Consider the following 22,567-nt stretch of genomic DNA (forward strand, 5'->3'; position numbering starts at 1 on the left):
GCCGGGGGCCGCCTCTCCCCTTGGGGCGGCTGTTGTCGTCTGGACCTCCATCCACCTTGTATTTATTTTTAAACGCCAAGGACCCGCACACGCTATTTGACATTCTATTACACATGTAGCTAGGTCTCTGGTTGGACCCGTTTTGTACCTGAGGCTCTATCTTATTTATACCTGTGCTGTGTCTGTTTCTTGGCCTCGAAGTTTCTAGCTGCTTCTCTTAATCTGACCTGCCAACAGTGCCCCTGTTTCGCTGGTCTTTTCAAAAGAACCGACGTGACCTCTTCTCGCATTTTTGCCTACAATTATTCATTCCAGCTTATATTAACATCCTCTCTTGTGTTTTTGTGATTTCCCTCATTTCTTAAACTGAGTAAGTGATGTATTTATGTTTGAGTTTCCTCCCTCAATAGAGCATTCCGCGTTATCACAGTTTCCTTCCTTGTGGGCCCGTGTGCACCACGGGTTTCTGACATGAATTCTTTTTCTTTTTACCACTTTTCTAAGAGTTTCAGTTTTTACTTCTCAAAAGAATGATGACACATCTGTCTCTCTTTTGGTTGCCGTGTCCGCTCGCACCGCTGAGGGGGTGAGGCTCAAGGGCCGTTAGGAGCTTTTGATTCGCTTCCGGACGGATCTGCGTTTATGGTCCTGCTTTGCAGGTTGTCGGTTGTTTGCTCTCTTGGTTTGGTTTTGTCCGTTTGTTTATGGCATGTTTGGAGGGAAACTGGGCAACGTTTACAGGGAAGAATGAACGTTTGAGATTTTTAAAGGAAAACAATAGTTGAAAAACAATAGTGAAACTGACGATAAGGCTCGGCCGGTCAGAGCGGGAGAGCGGAGCGAGAGGCAGGCAGGCAGCGCGGAGTCCAGAGGTGTCTGCCATCGGGCCCTGGGCTCCTGTGCAGGCCGGGTCCCCTCTACGTCTGAGCGCTTCCTGGTGCCGGTGTTTTCCTGGGCCGGGCCCCGGGGGGATCTGGGCTCCAGGCTCCCAGAGGGCAGGACCGTGTGCCCAGCTTCCTGCAGCTACCTGGACCCTCCAACCGAACCTGGGTTTGCGAGGCTTGCTTGCCCAGCATCAGGACTCGGAACTAACGCGACACCAGAAACGACAATAACCGAGTGGTGCACCGGCTGACCTTCCTAAAGGGTGCACCGTTCATTACGGTTCGTTTGAATTCCAGAAAAGTTGAGTCATTACAAGAGGAGCACAATCCTTCACAGACGTGGTTTGGACCTCTTTAAAATACCATGAAATATTTAAGCCATATTTGAAGGAAACCTCTGCTTTTCTGCTGGAAACGTGCACAAGCAGAAAACAGTAGGTTTCAAGTGTGCAGGGGAGGGTGAGTCACTGGCTTTAGGCACAGGCACGGTCCCCACTGTCCGTTTCCAAAGTACTCGGGCGTCAGACAAAAAGGAGGATGTCCAGGGTCAGCCCAGCAGCCCCTCCCCCTCCCTCCTCTGAATCAGCCTCCACCACAAGCAGGGCAAGTTCACGCCAGCATTTGTGACAACCGAGTGAGCGAGCGAACGGATGGGAAGGCCTTGCAGACACACACGCGGGACACGGCCGCGTGAGCGCTCCTGGCTGGCCCGGGACCCTGTGGCTGCAGGGCTGGCACCCGCGTGGCTCATCAGGGGGTCCCTGCGCCTTCCGGCCTTCCCTCTCTGGCTCCGTGCCCAGTCTCCCTCTTCCTGAACGAGCACCCCACTCGCCTGTCTGCAGCCCTGTCTCCCCTCCCCCAGCCAGGCTGCTGGGAACAGCTGCCCCTCTCCACCCTCAGCCCCACCTCCCCCCACCTTCACACACGTGCAAAGGTCACAAGCAACATTTGGTCCCATCCAAAGGGTCCCTTATGGGACCTCTGCCTGACCTCTTGGGACATTCCACAGGGGGGACCAACCTCTCCTTCCCTCTGGTCCTCCTGGGCTGCCGTCTTCGCCTCCTCCCCTCTGCTTTCACATCTCCTTGGCCCAGGACCTGTTCCCTCCTCCTCTCCCCTCTCCCCAGGACAGCCCTCCCCTCCCTGGGCCATCAGAGCCCTAGGCCTCCAGAGCCACCTGGTTCTGTGACACTGGCCCCACATCCAGTGACTCCTGGGAGGCTCCTCAAGACTGAACTCTGAACCTTCACCCCCAAAGGCGCCCCCTTCCCATCTTGGTAAGTGGGTCCTGGACCACCCAGCAGTACCGGCCTGGGAGCCCTTGGGACACCAGCGGCTCTTCAGCCCCCACGTGACACCCCCAGCCGTCTCTAGATTCCAAGTCATGTTCTTCAACTTCTTGCCCCCTTGAGTCCAAGTTACCACGGGCTCCCGCGTGGACAACTGTGGGACTCCCAGACTCCCCCAGCGCCACACCTCTGCCTTCCCACTCAGCCCCCAAAGCACTACAGGTGTGACTCCTGATTTTCTGGAGTCTGAGGTACCAGAAGGCACAGGCCACCTCCCTCACGGAACACTCAGGAAGATTCAAACGCAGGAGACTGGCCTGGCACGGCGGGCAGGACGGCGGCTTTGCCGGGCAGACTCGAGTAGGCTCGGGTGTGTTTGTTTGCTCACAAGAGCTCTCCAGGCCCTCTGTGTGCCCGCCCTGGGGCCCAAGAGACACAACGGCGCTGTTCTGGGGACGGCTCCGAGCAGGGGGGTGACAGGGATGATGGCTAACGGACGGCCAAGCGGTGCTGCAGGGAACCCAGTGCCGCGGGGCCAGGGGGCCACGGGGCCAAGAGGACATCGGGCAGAGCTCAGGCAAGGGGCAGCAAGAGGCTCTCACTTGAGAGTGAGCAGGGTGGGCGGGTTTGACGAGTGGCCATGTTCCCTCCTCAGTTTTCATCCTGAGGGCAATGGGGAGCCACTGCAGGCTCAGAGCAACCACACGGCCCAACTCAATGTACGGACTGAGACGCGTGGTCGGCCACCCCGTGGAGCATGCCTGGAGACAGCAAAGCGAAGGCGTCACGGGCGCCCAGGCAAACGATGACGGTCCGGGCAGGCTGAAGCCAGAGGGGCCAAGGACTGGGCAGGGTGGGTGAGTGGGTGTCGGGGGAGGGGAAAGGGCCACGTACCGGGGCTCAGTTTGAGCCCGATGTGTCCAGGGTGCCCGTGGGGCAGGGAGTAGTGTCGTAGGACAGATGCTTCTGTGCACGTAGCAGGGTCAGAAGTGCTGACGGGGGCGTGGGGGGGGGGGGCGCGACGACACACGGGGGCAGATCTCAGAGGCAGAAGGGGGGGCACACAGGCTGAGCCCACCAGGCTCGGTGAGCTGGGGAGGACTACCGTAGACCGTTACAAGGGCTGGAAGCCCTGGAGGGAGGCCACGCGTCTTCTGAGGACACCCCGGCCACAGCAGAGAGCCCGCCCACTGCAGCGGCGCCCTTCCCACCACGGCTCCAAGGGAACTCCAAGCGCACGGGTTCTCGACCTGTTCTTGCCTTTTCACAACACAGCGACCCGCAGCACCGTCCAGGCAGATGCCCTGTGCTCCTGCCCCTGGAGCACACCCCAGGCCGTGTTTCCAGGAGACCTCACGATCCTTTCCGCAGGAGCAAGTGGACGCACTGCACGGGGCCCTGGATGAGAGCAGAAGGCACAGCCAGGGCCTGGCCCAGAGGGGGACGCGGCTGGAGGCGCAGGTCGCCTGCCTGGGGCGCAGATGCCAGGAGGCAGAGGGCACGTTGGAGCCCGCGCAGGTGAGGGGCCCCAGAGGGCAGGGGCCCGCATTCCCTTTACAGAATCATCGTCCCCCCCGGCAGGAAAAGAGATCCCGGAGGCGAGCGTTCACACCTGGAACCCCAGATGCCCAGACACCACAGCGGACAGACGGGGAAACTGAGGCGGGAGGGAGTCAGAGGCCCGAGGCCTCTCCCCGGGTTTCCGGCTCCACAGCACGCGCCCCTAGGACAGAGGGCCGGCTGTGGACGCGCAGCTCAGGGGAAGAGAGCGGGTGAGCCGTGGGCCAGGCGGGGCTCAGCGCTCAGCAGCAACAGCGCAGGGGAGGCGCTTCCCGCGGGAGGAGACGCCGCGCGCCGGCGGGACCGCCTGCAGGGGGAGCTCGCGGTGCTGCGCGCGCAGGGGTGGTGGGCGGGCCTTGGCCGCAGGGGCCGGCGGTGGGGGCGGGGGTCCGTGGAGGGGCGGGTGGAGGCGGGGAAAAGGGAACATCCCGTGGGGGTCCAAGCTGGGCGAGGCTGCCGGAGGCGCCTCTCTGGGTGGGCACCTGTTCTGCACCTGCCCACCCCTCTCCAAGCTCAGGGCCGCCCTGTAGACCTCCGTAACCCCATGCCTGGTGGTGACGCCCCCGCTACTTTTCCTCTCCTCTCGTATGGCACCCCGGGGCCAGAGCAAATCGCCCGGCTTTGTCCCCAGTGTCTGGGCCACAGCCCTGCATGGAGCTGTGTGGCCTGGCACACGGCCTACCCCGGGAGCCCCAGATTCTGCCGTCCACGTTGGAAATGACCCCAGGCCCGGGGTCGTGCCCTACAGACAGGACCAGGGCAACAGCTGGGGAATGCACAGGCCTGCACAGTGGGAGACCAGGAAGGCTCAAGGGGAGAAGCCAATCTAGTCACCCCAGCAGTCTCCACACAGGGCAGGGTGCGCGACAGGGCCCCAACTAAAGCCCTCGAACAAAGGCAGACGGCGACGTCCGGGGCAAGGCAGGGCAGCGAGCCGGCCCCCAGCGTGCAGACAGAATGGGGAGGCAGTGAGGCCGAGGGGCCCACTGGCCAGTAATTCTGTGAGTGGATCCAGTCTCCATGTAAGAAACAGGGCAAAGTGGAGCTGTTCGGGTTGAAATTAGGGGTGGGGGTCACCAGAGCATCTTCCTGGGGCCCAGGTTGTCTGAGGAGGAGGAAACTGGGGCCCGGAGAAAGGGAACCAGGCGGAACATCACCCAGGCCCCACGCCCACTCGTGGCTCTGTGGGTCCACCCGGCGGGTGCCTGCTGTGGGGGGGGGGCCCTTCCCCCTCACATCACCTGAGACGGACGGGGCTGTGTGGCAGACCCACCCGGCTGCCTGTGACGGAGTGACACCCTCACAGCCCCCTCTGGGGGCAGACAGGATGGGGACTCGAGCAGGGAATACGGAGGAATCAGGCCATAGGGGAGGGTGGGGACAGCCTTTGCCGGGCTGATGACCTGGCGTCTGAGGCACCTGACCCTTCGCGTTCCATGACCCCATCTACAAAGTGAGGAAAGCAGAGTCCTGGCGTTGACAGGGGTGCCGAGGGCCTCGGCCACGGTCCCCAGGGTAGGGTGGGCTTCCTAAGGCTTCACGGGGATGAGGATACAGAGGTGTCCTGCTGGCCTAATGGCCTGGTTCTCGTGACCGAGAACCTCCATGAGCATGCCTGGGCCCCATCTGGGCAGAAACCCTCGTGGCCTGTCCCCTAGAACAGTGGCCTGAAGCACTCAGTGGGCACAGAGGAGGAGCACGGGGACACGGCCCTGCCGGCTCAAGCCCTTCCCGCTGCAGCGCCGGCCTGGGTAGAGGTGTGGGAGGCGTGTGCCAACGGAGGCTCATCTGCACACGCGGAACAGGGGACCGGGCCCCGAGGGGGGGGCGGCATTTGTTACAGCTGCTCGAGGCAGCAGCACCCAGCCAGGGTCTCCCAGGGGACGGTGGGGAGGGTCCATGTTAAACGACACGGCCTCACAGATCTGTAGGGGCCGCCTCAGGTCCAGGAGACCCCTGAGCCGGCCACTGCACACCCCTGCTCACCCAGACCTGCGGACCAGCTTTACGCGGGGCAGGCTGGGCTGGGCAGTGCGGCCCGAGGGCAGAAGGGCCAGGGGACCGTACAGGCCGGGCTTGGCCTCACCGGAACCGAGTCGTTGCCCGTGGAACGGATGACAAGACGGTGGGCGTCCAGAACTCGCAAACTTTGGAGGACAGAGGGGCTGGCGCAGCACATGGGCACCAGCAAGGAGTGGAAGAAAGACAGAGGCCACCAGCCACAGCAGGAGCGGGACAGAGGGTGCGGAGTTGTGCCACAAACCAGGAGCAGCGGGGTCCCTCTGGGAGCGACGTCTGCCTTCGAAGGCCTCCCCGCGCCCGGCTGGCCCCCAGCCTCTCTGACAAGGAGGGCCCGCTGCAGTGCCCGCGGACCAGCAGGCCCCGAAGGAGAGCAGTGAGGCCCCACCAGGCGAGGGCGCTGCTGGGCCTGGACCCTCCAGCACAGAGTCTGCCCAAGCACGTGTGAACAGCTGTCCCAGGGCAGGCCCTGGCCACCAGACCACACTGCCCAGCTGACGTGGACTCGGGGACAAGTGGGTTTTCCAGAGGGGAGTGGCCAGGTCAGCGGGGTGGCAGTCAGGGGCAGGGCCCCTGGGAACCGGATGCAGGCACAGGGGCCAGCAGGTCAGGACAGTCACTGAAAGCCACTGGCCAGCTTGTCCATGCAGGGCCACCTGCCCTCCCAGGAAGGTGGGTCGGCCCACCCTCACGGTCACGGTCACGGTCACGGGGGTCCTGCTTCTCCTGAAAGGCGGGCACGACACTGAGCTGCTGAGCGGGGCGAGCCGAGGCCTCTAGGGCCTCTCCTGGCAGCACGGGCCCGGCCGCGGTGGCATTGCCCAGGGCCGCGGAGCCGGTTGTGGGCCCCTGCAGCCCAGGTCGGGGAGGGGAGGAACAGCTAATGAGTTCCAGGAGGTCAGCTGTGAGGGGCCCCCAAAGCCATAAACCCTTTATTGGTGTCTCAGGAGGGGAAACCCGGATGTGGCCGTTTATTTATTTTGGATTTCACTTTTCTCTTCCCTTTTTAACATGCACTTCCAGGAGCGTGACTGGAGTTTTAGACAAACAGGACCTTCCTTCTTCAGTGGAAGCGGATCCGTTGTTTTCCGCACCCCTGAAGAAGAAAGAAGTCCTTATTTTTGTAACGGACCCTTTGTTTTCCGCACCCCTGGAAGTCCTTATTTTTGTAAGCCGTTCTCCTATCACTGACCGGATAACTTTACCAGCAAGACAGAGCCGCCACGTCTCCGGGCCTCTGTGACACCAGCCCCAAGGCCTTGGGCACAGGGCAAGAAGACACCGAACGGAGGAGTGGCCAGGGGCCCCATCTGCCCCCCGCCGGGCACAGGGACTGGCTCGGAGCCAGCAGGACCCACCAGGCAGGCGGGCAGAGCAGGGTAGTGGAGGGGGCCCCGTTTGGAGAGCCCCAACCGCTGACAGGCCCAGCGCCCACCCATGGGCTTCCAGAAGGAGATTGTCCGCATCCAGCACCCACGAGGCATGACCTGGGGTGTCCGTGCCTTCCTCCAAAAGGATCACCCACAAGGGACAAAAGGAGGCCCGCCAGACTTCCCCTTGAAAATGTTTGCTCTCTCAGTCCCCTGCCGTTAGCCCCCTGCTCTGTGACCAGCATGCCGGAGAAGGCCACCAAGAAGGGGGCTCTGTTGGGGGCAGCTTGCAGCCCCCTGAAGACAGATGGTGGGGACATAGGCTTGTCGGGCCTGGGTCAGAGTGGGCAGGGCCCTGAGCGCAGGGGGTCGGGGCTCCATGAGGCCAGGGCAATGCTGGGAGGGCCCCGGGCGGCAGGCCCTGGAGGCCACCCCAAAAGATGGAAACGTTCCCCTCCCCCGCTGGCCTGAAGCAGGCTGGCACCGGGAGCCCGTGCTCCTCCTTCAGCCCGCTCCCTGGCTGCAGGGCCCTCCCTCTACCCAGCCTGCTCTCAGGGGGCCCAGAGCCCTTTCCAGAACCTCCTTTCCAGAGGGGAAGGCTGGCCTGACCCCACCTCCCCCCACCCCCACCACCAGAGGGCCTCTACAGACTCCGACACCTGGGCTCTTACAGACGGAGCAGGAGACGCTGAGGAAAGAAGGGGACACGGCAAGGCGGGGGGCCCGGAAGGAGCAAGTGCCCCAGCCCGTGGGCAGCCTGCACCAGGACGGGGACAGGGCGCCGAGGCACCACCAGCGGCGGCAGGTCAGCTGGGCCAGCCTCGGGGGTGCACCCAGGGGCGGGGAGTGTCCGGTGGGTCTCACGCCGCACAGCCCACGCGGAGGCGCCCACACAGCCGGGAAGGACGGGGTGGACCGCTCCCACACCGACCGATGCGGAGACCCAGCCCCAGACGACAGTGGGGTCTACCAGGCTCACACCGCAAGGCGCAGGCAGAGGTGGAACCAGGGCCCAGGGCTCTGTGGGCCCCTCCTGGTCTCCTCCCCAGGCCCCACGGGAGTGGCCACACGGCCGAGGGGGCTTGTGCAGAACAGAGCAGGACGGGGAGGAGTGTGGGAAGCGCGGGGTCAGGCAGGCCTGTGGGCAAGTCCAGGGGCTGCTCCTGTGTGTTTGGGGGGCATCTCCCCTCCCACCGCTGGCCAGACCCCTACCTCCACACAAGGACTTGGCAAGAGGGGCAGGGGCGAGAGTGAGTCTGTGACGCCCACGCGAACCCCCCCCCCCCCCGCACCCGACGCCTCCCCCAGTCCAGCCAAGCAGAAACTGGGATGCCAGTAAAACAGCTGTGAGGCCTAGCCTGGAGGCCCGTGGGTGGGGCTCTGGGCCAGACAAGGCCCAGGGGCTGAATGTGCTCGAACCCCTGGGTCGGCCTGCCAGTCTTGGGCCGGGGCCCGTGCCCAGCAGAGGGCAGCGGAGCCAGCTGGGGGCTGGAGGAAAGAATAATAGCCCTAGGGGGAGGGCTGGACGCCCTACCTTGGACTCTGTGCAGCTCTCAAGTCGGTGGGCAGCAGGGAGGAGCCCAGGTTCTCACCTCGGGCCCGGAGAGCGGAGCAGGCCCAGGCACAGGCCCAGCGGTCGGGAGCTGGCCACAGGGCCCGGCTGCAGGCTGTGCAGGCCCTGGAGAGCCGGCGGCAGACCCACCGGTAGCGGCGGCGGCCAAAGTTCCCGGAGGAGGAAGTGGGGCCTGGACCCCAGTGCCCCAGGCAGAGGGAGGGGTGGGGAGGGACGGGCACCCTGTAGCAGCACACCGCAGGGGTGCCTGCCTGGCCTCGGCCTGAAATCCTGCGGCAGGGGGCTCCCAGCCACCCCCAGGGGCTCTCACACTCCATCCAACCACCCCCACCACGCACGGAGGGGCGGAGCGAGTGTTCTGAGACAGGCCACCAGCCTCTCTGTGCCTCCATCGCTGGGCCCCTAGGAGGAAGGTGAGGACAGTTCTTGGGCCGCAGGTAAAGTGTCCAACTGCACCTAGCACATGGCGGTCGGAGCAGAGGTGACCCCCGCACCTGTCTGTCAGAGTCAGGAAGGGAGAACAGTGGTGTACGTGGGAGCAAGGCAGTGACGAAACATGGCAGTGCCCCTCCCCCCCCGGCACCCCGCCCCCCCACACACGCACGCACACCTGCTGGGGCTCACCCTTGGGCTCCTGGGGGCCATCTGGTCCAAACTCTCATTTTATAGCTGAAACCCAGAAGGGTAAAGTGACCACCCGGTGTCACCCCCAAGTTAGTGTCCCTAACCCACCAAGCCACATTTGCCAAATTTATAAGCCGAGCAGCATGCATTTCCTTATCACTCCGAGTGTGTTCACGGCCTGAATGGAAGGGGGTCCATCCACTGCGGGTGTGCAGTGGCCTCAGTCCATAGGACCCCTGGGATGGGTGTCCCTGAAGAGCACGGCTCCACATACCCCCATGTGACAGCCAGCAAGTCCCCTGCCTGCCTGATGTCTCTCTCCCAGGCACCTGCCTCTCCTCAGGACCCCCAGAGCTCTCCACAACCACGGCCTGGGAGCCCTGGCTACAGGCCCTGCCCGCCCCCCGCCACTGCCCACCCACCTGAGCTCCTGCCCCGTCCCCAGGTGGCCAGTCTGAAGAAGCAGCCGGACCAGGAAGCACCTCGGCGTCAACAGGCCCGCCTCGGCCAGGCCTCGCGGGCCAAGAAGTGAGCCCTGCTTGCCCAAGCCCCCAGGGTGGCCCGACGGCCACAGCGCCGACCCGACAGCGCATCAGAGCCGCCACGGGGAAAACGGACGTCTCACGCTGCTCAGAGGACTGTGGTGCCACGGCCCAGAGCCCACCGCGCCTCCCCCGGGGTCCTATACCAGCAGGCGCCCCGCGATTCCACAGAGCACCGAGCTCCCCCCTGCCCTTGGGACCTCCGCCTCTGCGCACCCTGGACCGGCCTCCAGGACACTCCTCGCAGGCGCCGCCCTGCCCCTGGCCCGCACCCGGCCTGGCGCTCTGTCTCCACTTGGGACGCACTGATCTGGCCAGACCCTGGTCACCAGGCCCCATCAGGCCGGCTCCCGCGGCCACAGGCTGCGTTCCATGCCTTCAGCTCTATAAACATGGGGAAACACGTGGAAAATATTTCCACCAACTAGAGCCAAAAACATAATGTCCTGCGAGGCCCAGCCACCACTTCCCTACGTCCAGAGGCCGCGGAACCTTCTGTATCCAGGAAGTGCAGGTCCGTCACAGTGGCAGGTGGCTGGAAATGACTCAGAATCCAGTCCCTGTGACTCTCCGGCCACGGGAAGCACTGGCCGTGAGAGCTGAAGCTGTTACGGAATCCCCCACTTTCCCAGCCTATAAACTCTGGGAAAATTCCTGGGGGAACCGGCCCCAGTTGCTAGGGAGACCGAGGTGGCCATCTCGGGCCTCTGTGGGGTTCACCTGTCAGCATTTTACTCATTTCCCCCATGAACGTCGGCCAGAGTGATTTGTTTTCCTCCCCAAATGGCCTCCCCTGTTTTGCAAGCGGCACGTTTACGATACGCAGGGCACCGGCCAGCCCGGTAAATTCCTGCGTGCACAGGTGCTGGCTGCCCTCCAGGACTCCTGGGGGCGGGCAGGGCCGAGAGCACACAGCCCACCTCACTGCTGTCCCTGCACCGTGCTGCCCGAATGTGCGATCGCCGTATGTCTGTCCCATGATCGATCCAGGGCTTAAAATAGGCCATCCTGTCAAGACCTTGCTTTCCGCTTGAATTTAGCAATGTGTTCCCACAGGCGGTCATGTGTACAAAAGCAGCGGCTAGAAGGATGGGAGCAGACGGGTTTCATTCCGCCCTCCACTCAGCCTGCTCACCGGTGGCTGTGTGGCTCTGAAGCCCAGCCCAGGCTCGGAGGGAAGCGCCGGGTGACCCATTGGCAGTGGCTGCCTTGGGCCCGGGAGGCCGTACTGGTGCTATCTGCGGCCCGATCCGTGCCACCGGTGGAGGCTAGCGGGCAGGTGCACCCCTACTTCAGAAGCGTGCTCTGCCAAATGGGAGAGGCTGGGGCCCTGACAGGGGACGCGTGGCCCTCGGGGCCCGGCTTTTAGTAGACAGACGCCCCCCAGCAGAAGGACCCCAGGGCCGGGCCGGGCCGGGGTGTGAGGAGGGAGGAGCGAGCAGCTGGAGACCCGAGTCTGTGCGTGTCTGCGGCACCCGCTGGCGTCGTAGGTGCTCCCAGCACAGAAGAAGCAAGTGCACGCTCACGGGTGAAAGAGGAAAATGTATCTCAGACGCGGAAGGGGTCGGGTGACTTCTCATTAGCAAAATGAAAGCCCCCATGTTTTGACCAACATCCTGGTGACTTGGTGTTTTCCTTGCCCCCGGCTGCACATGCGGGACTTTCACAGCACCTGTGAGACCTCTCGATTTTTGTATGTTAATACTTCAACCCATGTAGGAGATGCTAGTTTTTACTTACTCAACATAAAGTCATACACTTAGGAAAAAGAGGATTTTTCTAGTGGAAATAAATTGGTGTTTCCTTGAGCATCTCCAGCACAAGGGCCTGTGCGTCTGACAACTACCCCGGAACCTGGAGGAGCCTGGCTCTGTCCTCCCAACAGCGCCCTGGGACACCTGTTGACGGGGGACTTCACGGGGGCTTCCCTGACCGGGCTTCCACGAGGTCTTGCTTCTGGACCAAGGCCACAAGGCAGTCCGCAAGAGGTCAGAGTCAAACCCAGAGGCCAGCGAGGCTGCAGGCACAGCGTCCTGCCGACTGGAGGACAGAGACGGACTGGGGGCGCTGAGCAGGGTGGGTCCCAGTGCCTGGGGTGCTGGAACCCTGCCGGGCATCCACCTGTCCTCACACGCACCACCCGCCCCACACTCCCGGAGGTGAGGTCAAGGCAGGAGGGCCTGGGGCGGGGCCAGGCCGAGAGGACAGGCTGTACTGCTGCCCATGCCCTCCCTGTGGCCCGAGGGGAAAGGCTCACGGCTTCTTCCTCGACCACCCCGCACGGAGGCCTCCAGCCTGTAAGAGGCCCAGCAGCCCCCACATCAGTTTGGGACTCATCAGCCTTGGAGGAATCCTAGCTCCGCCCCTTCCAGCTGTGTGGTTCTGGACAGGCTCTCTAGCCTCAGTTTCCTCATCTGTGAAATGGGCGAGCCCACCCCCGAGGGGCACGGTGAGCCCTCTATGAGGTATCGCCCACACTGACACCGGGCCCATCGTGAACCCTCAGCGACAGGGGTGGGGGCACCATCATCACCCTGTAGCCACTGCAGGTGGGGTGTACGAAGGAGGAGAGCAGGGATGCCACAGAGAAAGGGCCCCCGGGAGCCCAGGGAAGGCCGTGATTCCCACCAGACAGACGAGGCGGCGGAGGGAGAACGAACACCCTGAGGACACGGGCCCCAGCCCCCCGCAGCACCCCAGCTCTCGAGGGAGGCAGGGGCTTCACCTGGGCCACAGCTGGAGCAGGAAATGGGCCAGCTGGAACCAGGGTCACTGATATTCCGGCTTCTAAAACATTAATTTGTTCAAATAACCACAAATAAAAACTGTGACGACGAAACCTATGAAAAAGAAACGCGCCACCGCCCGTACTCCGTGACAGCAGATCCTCGGGTAAAATTGGAACATTCCCGATGGTTGGGGGCTGCTGCACGTGCCACGCTGAATACTCTTCTGAAAAACTTTTACTTGACGTTTTATCATGAGGCTTTTCCCCACGTCATGAAAAATGCCACAGAAGCTTGATTTTATCAGCTGCCAAACCTCTCAGCAAAGGGTCATGCGGGGGCCACCTGAGAGCCCTTCTGTCGCACCTGTCCCTGGCGCTTGTGGAACACTCAGGAAGCCAAGCCGAGTCTCTGCCCTGTGCCCTGGGGGACAGCGGCGGGGCGGGGGCAGGGCGGGGGGGCGGGGAGGGCGGGGGGGGGGGTGGGGGAGGCTGCCCGTGGACGGCAGAAGGCGTCGTTCCTCACCCAAACCACGGAGAGAGGCCCAACCTGAGCTCACCCGTAACCATCTTTGGCCTCTCCCTGTAGATTCTCCAGCTCGAAGGGTTTCTAATTCCTCTCTAGTTTTTTCAAAGAAGAAAGCAGCAGTGAACTTCCCAGGAAGTAAACGTTGAACCCTATTCTGATCATTTCTCTCCGATAGATAGCAGGACACCCGTCAGGGGTCTACGTGTGGGGGGGCTCCCTGGAGGCTGTGCCCCCTTGCTGCACATGGGGGGGCGGGGCCGAGTGGGCCCAGGGCCCAAAGACCGCCCCTTCCGCTCATCCTGAACCAGGCGCTCCCACCTGTGACAAGACCCCGTCCAGCCTCACCGTGAAGCAACCAGGTAGGGTGGGCTTCTGCGAGGGCGCAACCCAGCCTGAGCCTCGGGCCCTGTAACTTCCTAGCCTTGCTCCTGGGGCAGGTGAGGGTTGCCTGGGGCAGGGGCTTCTGGCTGCTCTGGGGAGATCTGTGCCCAGCTAGCTGCCTCTGGAGAGAAAGCGGTGGGAGGCACAGCCAGCCGGGCCCTCTAGGGCCCCGGCCGGAGCCCTGCTCAGGGAGCCCCACCCAGCCCTGTAGGGACAAGCCCACCAGGCCAGGTGCGCTGTGGGGAAGGACGCACCACCTTGCCCCAACAGAGCCCCAAGTCCTGGGGTGTCCCGAGGTCGGCTCCAGGGCTCCCCCATCTAAATTGCACACATACTCAGGCCCTAAACTAAATGTCACAGGCCTGTTGGGGAGGCTCAGGTTTCCTGGCCGCAGAACATGAGCTTGCTTGATAAAACGATTTTGGTGTTGATAAATGTGGACTTTCTGTGGCAGAGACAAAGGCGCCCTTGAGTCCAGAGGGGAACCTAAAACGGCACATTGCTGAAAAGTATTTCCTGATAATATTTTTAGCACCTGAAAAAAAAAACACACTTTTTTCCTCTTTTTTGCTGCCTGTGGAGGTGTGTGTGTGTGTGTGTGTGTGTGTGTGTGTGTGTTTGAAATGTAATGCCCAGCAGTGGTGGGGCCTCATGTTAACCCCCAGTCTCCCAGACCAGGCTGCAAATAGGCAGCAAGGCCTGGGCCCCAGGTAAGCGTGGCCTCACTGGGGCCGTGACCGAAGAGTCGGCCTGTGGCTGGCTCCAGCCTAGACCCACAAGCACCTGCCATCCAGGGTGGGGCCCGGGCCTGAGCACCTCACAAATCCACCCAGGGGATTCAGTCGAGTGCCCTGGTTGGGACCCCCTGTCTAGGCCAACCACTCCCACCATTTCTAGAGAAACAGCCCTTCTCTGGGGCAGCCCTACTCCCTACAAGCCCCCAGGTGGACCCATAACCTAGCCCAGACATGGGCCTTTACTAGGATCCCTTGGGGCAGAAGGTCAGCAGCGAAGAGGGGCACATAGGAATGTGTGCAGTGTTGTATGTGGGAGCACGTGTGACCGAGTGTGGGTGTGGAAGTGTGAGTGTTGTCTCCATGTGTGAGCATGCACGTGGAAATGGGAGTGTGTGTGTGTGAGTGGGGATGTGCATGTGTAAGTGGAGGGGAGCAAGTGGGGACGTGCCCCTCCTCCCCAGGTTCCTGCTGACAACACCGTGAAGATTCTGTTCCCAGCACAGCCCCGTAATTCGATGTCCTCTCTGACCCTTCCTAGAGACGGGAGGCCTTGACCTTTCTCGTCCTTCCCTGGAACCACACGGTTGTCCTGCCGTCCAGGGTTCTCTGAGGCAGGAGCCCGGCCCCAGGGCTGGCCTTCTCGCAGTTGAGCACAGGGGAACCCGAGAGGAGTTGAAGGGGAACCTCTCTCGGGCCAGTGCCCCACAGGGGCTGCCTCCTGGAACGACGAGGCCGCCAGGATACTGGCCGAACGGGACCAGAGTCACACTCAGAGGACCTTTCCACTACTTCCTAAAAGTCACATTTACTATTTCTTGCTGACCACAGAGCAACACCTGTTCACTGAAGACGTCTTAGGACACACGGAAAAAACCACGGAGCCCAACGTAAAAGCGCCCAGAAACTCAGTGGCAGCTGCTGTATCGTGTTGGCTGTTTCTGCTGGTCTCTGACGGGAGTACCGCTGTCTTCAGGGGCTCCGGCTGGGCCTGCACTCACACATCCCCTAACACCAGGATTCTGAGAGCAAGGGGGTGGGGGAGGGCCTCAACCCCAGGAGTCAGGCCCTGCACCCGGGGAGGGACCAGGTGTGCGGTCAGTGGTCTCAGAGACGGGAGAAGCGCTGGGATGGCCACAGCTGGGGGTACGGAATCTGAATTTGAGCTCTGGAGGCCCTACTGCGGTCCGCCAGGCCCACTAACGTCCGTCCACTTGCCCCCCCCCCCCCCAGCCCAAGAGGACCAGCCTTCCCTTAGAGCCCTCCTTACCCTGGAGTCTGCTAGAGACTCTCTTGCTGTGAAGTTCCCTTAGGGCCCTGAACCCATCAGAAAACCTCCCGGGGGATTTCTCCCTGATGGGTCAGTGCAGGATGCAAACACCTGTTTAGTGCCCTGAATTCCCCCAGGCCAAGGGTCCTCACATAAAATCAGACCAGGAGCACCCCCCCCCAACAAGTGTCCACAGGCTCAGATCTTGGGGAGCAACACGGGGCTGGCCCCTGGCCACTTCCATAAGGGTATCCAAGGCACTGCTAAGCCAGGGTGGCCCCGACCGAGGACACTCTGCGGTAGAGCAGCGACCCAAGCCCAACATCTCAGGCAGGCAGGCCTTAGGGTCTGTCTCAGAACTGCGCCGTGAGCAAGGCGCCTCCTCTGGGCTCGCTCCAGTCTGGCAGCTGGGAGCCCACGGAGGAGGAGGACGGTCCCCGCCGCAGGAGCGCGCCCGCGAAGCGCTCACCTCGCCAAAGCCTGGGCCAGGGAGCTCCTCCCCGCCGTCGCGGGGCGGCCCCAGGCGCGCAGCGAGCGCCCTCGCCCTCCCGCGGGGCCTGGCGCTTTAAGAGCGGCCTTATTTGCATGGCCCCGCCCAGGCCCCGCCCAGGCCCGGGGACCGCCCGGCCGGGTATTTAAGCCGCGGCCCCTGGGGCGGGGCCGGCCCTGAACGCGGTCCCGCCCGGCGCCTTCCTTCGCGGAGCGGCGACCCGAGCGCGGCCCGGCCGAGCGCGCGGGAGCTCCCCGACGGCGCGCCGCGCCTCCCGCACCGCACCCGGCCCCGCCGGCTCCGGCCCCACACGGACCGCGAGGCCCCTCGGTCCCCGCTCTGTCCCCGCTGCGTCCGGCTCGGTCCCGCTCCGTCCCCGCTGCGCCCCCCGCTCTGTCCCCACTGCGCCCCACTCTGCCTCCACTGCGTCCCCGCTCCGTCCCCGCCCGGTTCCGGCAGTGTCCCCGCTCTGTCCCCCGCTCGGTCCCCGCAGTGTCCCCCGCTCGGTCCCCGCAGTGTCCTGCTGCGTCCCGCCCGCCGATCCCCGGCGATGCTGCGCGGCGCCGCCTGGGCGCTGCTCCTGGCCGCCGCCCTGGGGCTCGGGGTGCGCGGGGTGCGCGGCGCGGTGGCCCTCGCCGACTTCTACCCGTTCGGCACGGAGCGCGGCGACGCTGTCACCCCCAAGCAGGACGACGGCGGCTCGGGGCTGCAGCCGCTCTCCGTGCCCTTCCCGTTCTTCGGCGCCGAGCACTCCGGACTCTACGTGAGTAACCTCGGGCCGCGGGGGCGCCGGGGCGCCGGGGCGGGCGCTGCGCCCCCGCCGCTGCCCGCCGCCCCGACTCGCGCCGCCGCCGCCAGCAACTTGGCACCGCGGCGGCCAGAGGTGGAATGAGGACAGCGCTTCCTCCCTGCGGCGGCCAAGGCCGGACAGCGGCCCGCGGGAGAGGCGGGCGGGGGTGGGGTTCGAGCTGCGGCCCGGCCACCTGGGCGAGCGGAGCGCGGGCCCGGCCTCACCCGCCCCCGGGGCTTGGGCAGCGTGCGCACACCGCGTCCGCCCAGCCATTGGCCCCCCGCAGAGTCCTGGCCCCGTCCTGGTCCCAGACGTCAGTGTGACGGCAGCCACGTGCTCCCTGGGGCCTCAGTCTCCCGAGCGGGGCACCTGGCCTGTTCAGTTCCGCACCTGGCCAGCCCCGCCCCGCCCTCCTTGACGCCCGAGGCCCACTGGCAGGAGGCTGGGACCCCTGGCCAGGTAGTCAGGGCAGGGCCTGCTTCTGGGCAGAAGCCCCCCTGGGTGTGGCAGCAGCTGGGCGGAGTGTCCCCTCCGAGCCTTTCCCTCCCTTTCTCCCTTCCTCCTGAGTCCAGGAGCCACTTACTCAGGCCAGTGCCTCCCGAACGGGACTCCCAGAGGGAGCTCTGGGGCCAGGCACTCAGGACAGCAGGAGTCCTCAGGGCGAGGGGCAAGGGCGAGGTTTCTGTGTCTGGCGCTCCCGGGGTGGGAGCCATTTGTGGGCCACAGAGGGAATGAAACGTGATGGCTCGTCACCGCATTGCTCTGTGGGTGGGCCATGGGCACCTGCCGTCCCCTGAATAGAAAAGAGTTAGGCCGGCCGGATGCACTGTTACCTCTACAACCGCCGCCCCAACCACGACCTCAGCCACTTTCAACTCCATCCGCTGCCACTTCCACCACCTGTCCTGCCATCGACCGGCCCCAGCATCCCCCGCTAGGCCACCACCTCCCCCTTCACCACTGTCACCCACTCCATCGGCCCCTCCTGACATGACCAGCACCCTCCCCACCACCTTCAAGGCCACCCGCACCACCACTCCCATCTTTTGCACTATTGACACCCTCACCGGGCCCTGTCCGAGCGGCCACCACTAGCCCCTCCACCACCGTGGCCACCGTCATGTGCTCTCTCCCCCGGCGACCACGGCACTCCCCATGCCGATGCGGGAAGCTTCCGCACCTTGGCAGCAGCATTTGGTGACGTGACAGTGGTAGGAGGGGGCCGCCGTCCTCTCTGTAGGCCAGGACTGACTTCCAGAAGTGCGTCGTGGACAGCGCAGAGCTGTGCTCAGGGTCTGCAGGGGCCGGAGCAGCTTGGAAATGGGAAAACTCACGCTGGCACCGTTTGAACAGAACACCGTCAAAATGCTCCTAAAGCATCTGGGCCAGGCTCAGCTTTCCCCCACAGTCACGGGTGAAAATATTCTTAAGACGGTTGACCTTCTTAATAGCCTCACCAAAAACATCTACTCTTAGCAAAACAACTGGGAGAAATGGTTCTAAAGTGGAAAGATCTACTAGGAAAACAAACAGTTTCATCAGAAATGAACATTATGGCTGCTAACAAAACATATATCTCCGTGAGAGCTTTTTCCGGAAACAAAGATAATATTGGAAAAACAAGTGTCCATGTGGACATAAGTAGCCACGCTGTGCCTTCTCTTCCTTCAGCGAGAAAGACCGTGGGATTCCAGAGGGTGCCATGCCCGGACAGCTTGCCTGACGGCACCGGGAGGGCGCGGGGGTCCCGCACGAGCAGGCCGGTGGGTGGCTCCGATTAAAGCTAAGTGAGAGAAGGGAAGGTGTTTATTCCAAAGCAGGTGATCTGGCCAGTGCCTCCCCTGCCTACCTGGTGGCTACGCCTGGATATCAGAGGGCAGATGGGGAAACTGAGGCTCAGAATGCAGATTCAGGGGCCTTTAGACCACCCTGTCCAGCTGCCTCCTTAGCATTCCATCTCAAACTTAGCAGGACCCAGACAGAGGTCCTGCTTCCTCCCTAGCCACCGTAGCCTTTTGATGCCTCCCTCCTTTCCCTTGTCCCCTCCTTGTTGGAGACTTAGAAATACATCTCACTCCTCAGCGCCCGCATGGCCACAGCCCTGGGCAGGGCCACCGTTCCCACCCGCCTGGATGCATGTAGGTGCCTCCTCGCTGGCCTTTGTCTCCCGGTCCTGCCCCTCGAGCCTGTGCATCAGGCGGCTGAAGCAGCCTTTCCAAATGTGAATGAGATCCTGGCTCTCCTTCCAGCACTTACCTGCTCCTGGCCCTGAGGCTGGGTGGTCTGGCCCCCTTGTCCCCACCACACTCTCCAGCTCTGTCTCCTGTGCTGGCCCCTGACCCCACCTCAGTCGTTGCCATTTGGTGTCCACTTCCTGCGTGTGGACGTGTGCCCTGCGAGCCACGGAGGGATGACTTCACAGTACATATGTCCGTATGTCTACGTTTACACCTTATGGCAGCCGGCTGTGGACACAGGCCCTTGCACATGTGTCTATGCACACAGCTCACTCGTTTCTGGCTCTGTCCACTGAGGGAGAGCGACGCTGCGACACCCCCGTAGTGCCAAGCACTCCTGGTGCTCAGATCCTGCTTGCCAAACACCAGTTCTCCCTGGAAGGAACCAGACTCTCTGGAGATGATGGAGCCCTGGCAGGGAAAGTGCAAAATGCGCCTGGAAATCAGTCACACGCAGGAGGAAGAAGAGTGCTCCAAGAATGGCTGGGATGTGTCCAGAGGACACAGAGGCCATCAAACAGGCTCCCTGGCCATACGGGGCGGGGGGGGGGGGGGGCGATCTGAGCATTAAAATAATGGTAGTAATAGGTTTTAAGCCATTGGATAAAGGGGAAGCCAGTGAGCTCGCACTGGTAAAAGGAAGTAAACGATTAAGTGTGTAAATGGGAGGAAGTAGTGTGGACGGCCTCACATCAACCTCTAGCTTCCAGACCTGGGTCCTGCGTGTGCGCTTCCAGGAGAGAGCATTCTTGTCTGCCCTTCACTCTCCAACAGCTCAGGAAACATTGCATAGAGACAGACGGACAGACAGACAGAGGGGGGAGAGCGAGTGCACGGGGCAAATCCGAGCAGTGGGAGCGTGTGGATTAAGAGTGGGAGGACATTCCTCGCTGCGACCTTGCAGTAATGCTGTCAGCTTGACTTTACGTCAAAACTGAGCGAATGCCTCCTGGTGAGAACACCCTTGTGTCTGTGCCCAGAGCACCTGGCCACACACCTGGCCAGCCCCACTGGGAGGCAAGCCTGGCCAGCTGGGAATGAGTCCGGGGTCCCCACTCCTTAGCTCTCGGTGACCGTATGAACTTTGGAGCTAGAAGCGACCAGCTCGCCAAACCCTGTCCTTCCAGACAACCCACCATGGAAACCCATGCACTCCTTCGCCAGTGACTTGTTCCCTCGTTCATATATTCATTCACTCATTCATTCATTCCAAAACCTTGACTGAGCCCTTGCTCGGAATCGAGGAGTCCAGATGCACTAACAGCAGTGTTTTGGTTTTAGTATTACCATCATCCTTGTCTATTTTGTTCACCGTGCTATCTTGGCTTCCGGAAGAGAGCTACCTTCTAGAAGCTTCTAGGTCAATGTTGTTGTTCATCTTCTGATCAGTGGGATGGTACAGGCATAATCCCACCATCCAAAAACAACACTTCTAACATTTTGGTGAAATTCTTCTTGATCTGTTTGCAAGCATACCTAGGGTCCCACGAGACAAACCTGGGGCTCCCATTTCGTGCAAGTTTCTATTTTGCATATTTCTTTCGGTACTTTAGGCTGTGAGCATTTCCCATGCCTTAAATTTATAGAAACATGCTTTTAGGTGACAGTGTAATATTCCTTCCTGTGGCTGCATCATAATTATTTAAGTCGACTGCTCTGTTGACTGTTGCCCCTGTGGCTGGTTTCAGTGTCTCCCGTGAATTGACGGTGCGCTGGTGCGCGTGCACCCTATACACGCCTTGTTACGGGTCTCTTGTCCTTTCCTCACAATAAATTCCCCCACGTGGGCTGACTGCGTCCGAAGGAATGTCTCCTTACTGCCCCGGCCATTCAGAAGGGCATCCTCTTCGACACCTTCCTCTGCTGGGTCAGGTGGCCGCCTCACCTGGACTGGCTCAGCCCAGGGGCAACTGCTCTGCCCCCCCCCCCCACTTCCCTCAGCTCCAGCAGCCATTAGGAGCTGTGTGCACCTGCAGGGCACGACCCCAGCATGTGGTGCTGCCGGTCGCCAGGGGGCATGGTAGAAATGTAGATCCCCGGGCCCTCCCAGAGGGTCTGATTCCAGAGGCTTGCATGGGCCCGACTCCGCATTTTGACCAGGGGTTCCAGGCCCAGCCTTAGGGCCTCAACATCCAAAAACTGGTTCTTTACAAAGTGGGGCAAGTTGTTCATTAAACACCTACTGTGTGCTTAGCCACTGCCCTGCTCCCCAGGCCCGAGGGGACTCAATAGGTCCAGAAGTCTGAGCTGCACAGGCCGAGTGCGGGAAGGAGGAGTGAGAACAGGACGGGGTCCAGGCTCGGGTCCCTGACCCCAGCCCCTCCACACCGGGGGGCAGCCCAGGACCACACTGTCCCCTGAGCTGGCCTCGGGGTGGACCAAAGCCAAACGCAGTCCCTCGAGCCTTGCTGGCTACTCTGGGCAGAGGGGGCATGGGCAGAGGCAGCTTCAGAAGCTTGCTGGGGATGGGGTCTGGGGTGGAGCTGGGGTCCCGAAGGAGCAACTATTGTCCCTAGAAGTGAGTGTGAGTGGAGGGCAGGGACACACCAGCTGCATCTCCAGCTGTGGTGGCTGCAGGATGCCAGTGGACCCCATGGTGGTCACAGAGATGCAGGGTGGCCCAGGGGTGCAGGGTGTCCAAAAGGAGGGCCCCGGTATCTGAGGAGTCGACCAGGCTGAAAGGCAACATGGTCTCCAGGGAGACGGGGAGGCAGCGGCTCAGGCTAGTAATGGATGCCAAGGGAGGGCAAGGGTGCCCAGATGCTGTGGGACTGTATTCCACAGGGAGGTGTGTCCAGGAGCCACTGGGGAGCTGGGCTCTTGCCCTGGGGGGGCACCTGGTCCTGGTGTACCAGAGGAGAGGCGGGGGGAGGCTTTGCCGGGGAGGGGGAGGCGGGAGCTGCCATCTACACAAGGATAAAGGAGGGACAGGTGCTGGGACACCGGAGAGGCAGCCTCTGTTGGTGGGGGAACAAGGGCCTGGACTGTGGGGTCCCCCAGGAGACCAGAGGGTGGCCACAGGGCGGCCCTGGAGGAGGACAGAGGAAAGGGAGAACACAGCAGGAAGCCCAGTCCCGGGGGCCCGAGATCCAGGCGGGCTGGGCCTGTGGGGGCAGAAGGGACTACTCCTCCAACACCAAACTCTGCTGTTCCAGCCTCGGGGGGGACTCCCTCCTGCCCCAGTTCTGGTGGGGGCACTTCCCCCGGAAGTGGGCCCTGGGGCCGCTCCCTTGAGTCTGCCTGTTTGCCGAGGCTCAGCCCGGGGCGGGCCTCCCCTCCTTCCTGGGTTGGGCGTGCGGCAAGTTCTGGGTCTCCGGGGCTCAGACCTGACCTTGCCCGGGAGCCCCAGGGGCCCTGCCCACTTGCTGCCCTGCAAGCCGGACTCCAGCCCCCAACTGTGCCGTGGGAGGAATCCTAATTACCCAGAAAGCTGCCAGGAAATAAAAAAACATGCCTACATTTTTCAAAACAAGCTTATAAAAGGCCTCAGGGGCTTTATTGTTTTATTTTTGGCAGAGAAGTCAAAGCAGGAACCAAGGCCCCGCCCGTT

At 62.5% G+C, this 22,567-nt stretch overlaps 2 protein-coding genes across 2 annotated transcripts in view; both read left to right on the forward strand.

The window, feature by feature from the left end:
• CROCC2 (ciliary rootlet coiled-coil, rootletin family member 2) overlaps positions 1-9,851 on the forward strand; it is a 57,566-nt gene extending 47,715 nt beyond the window's left edge. The window contains 5 exon segments of the mRNA XM_045033712.1: positions 3,545-3,691; positions 7,796-8,453; positions 8,512-8,531; positions 8,636-8,860; positions 9,765-9,851. Coding sequence (XP_044889647.1) covers positions 3,545-3,691; positions 7,796-8,453; positions 8,512-8,531; positions 8,636-8,860; positions 9,765-9,851 — 1,137 coding nt within the window.
• Positions 9,852-16,174: 6,323 nt separating this feature from the next.
• SNED1 (sushi, nidogen and EGF like domains 1) overlaps positions 16,175-22,567 on the forward strand; it is an 89,087-nt gene continuing 82,694 nt past the window's right edge. The window contains 1 exon segment of the mRNA XM_023259989.2: positions 16,175-16,753. Coding sequence (XP_023115757.2) covers positions 16,541-16,753 — 213 coding nt within the window. The 5' untranslated portion in view covers positions 16,175-16,540.

The sequence above is a fragment of the Felis catus genome, chromosome C1, assembly GCF_018350175.1.
Source record: "Felis catus isolate Fca126 chromosome C1, F.catus_Fca126_mat1.0, whole genome shotgun sequence".
Lineage (NCBI taxonomy): Eukaryota > Metazoa > Chordata > Mammalia > Carnivora > Felidae > Felis > Felis catus.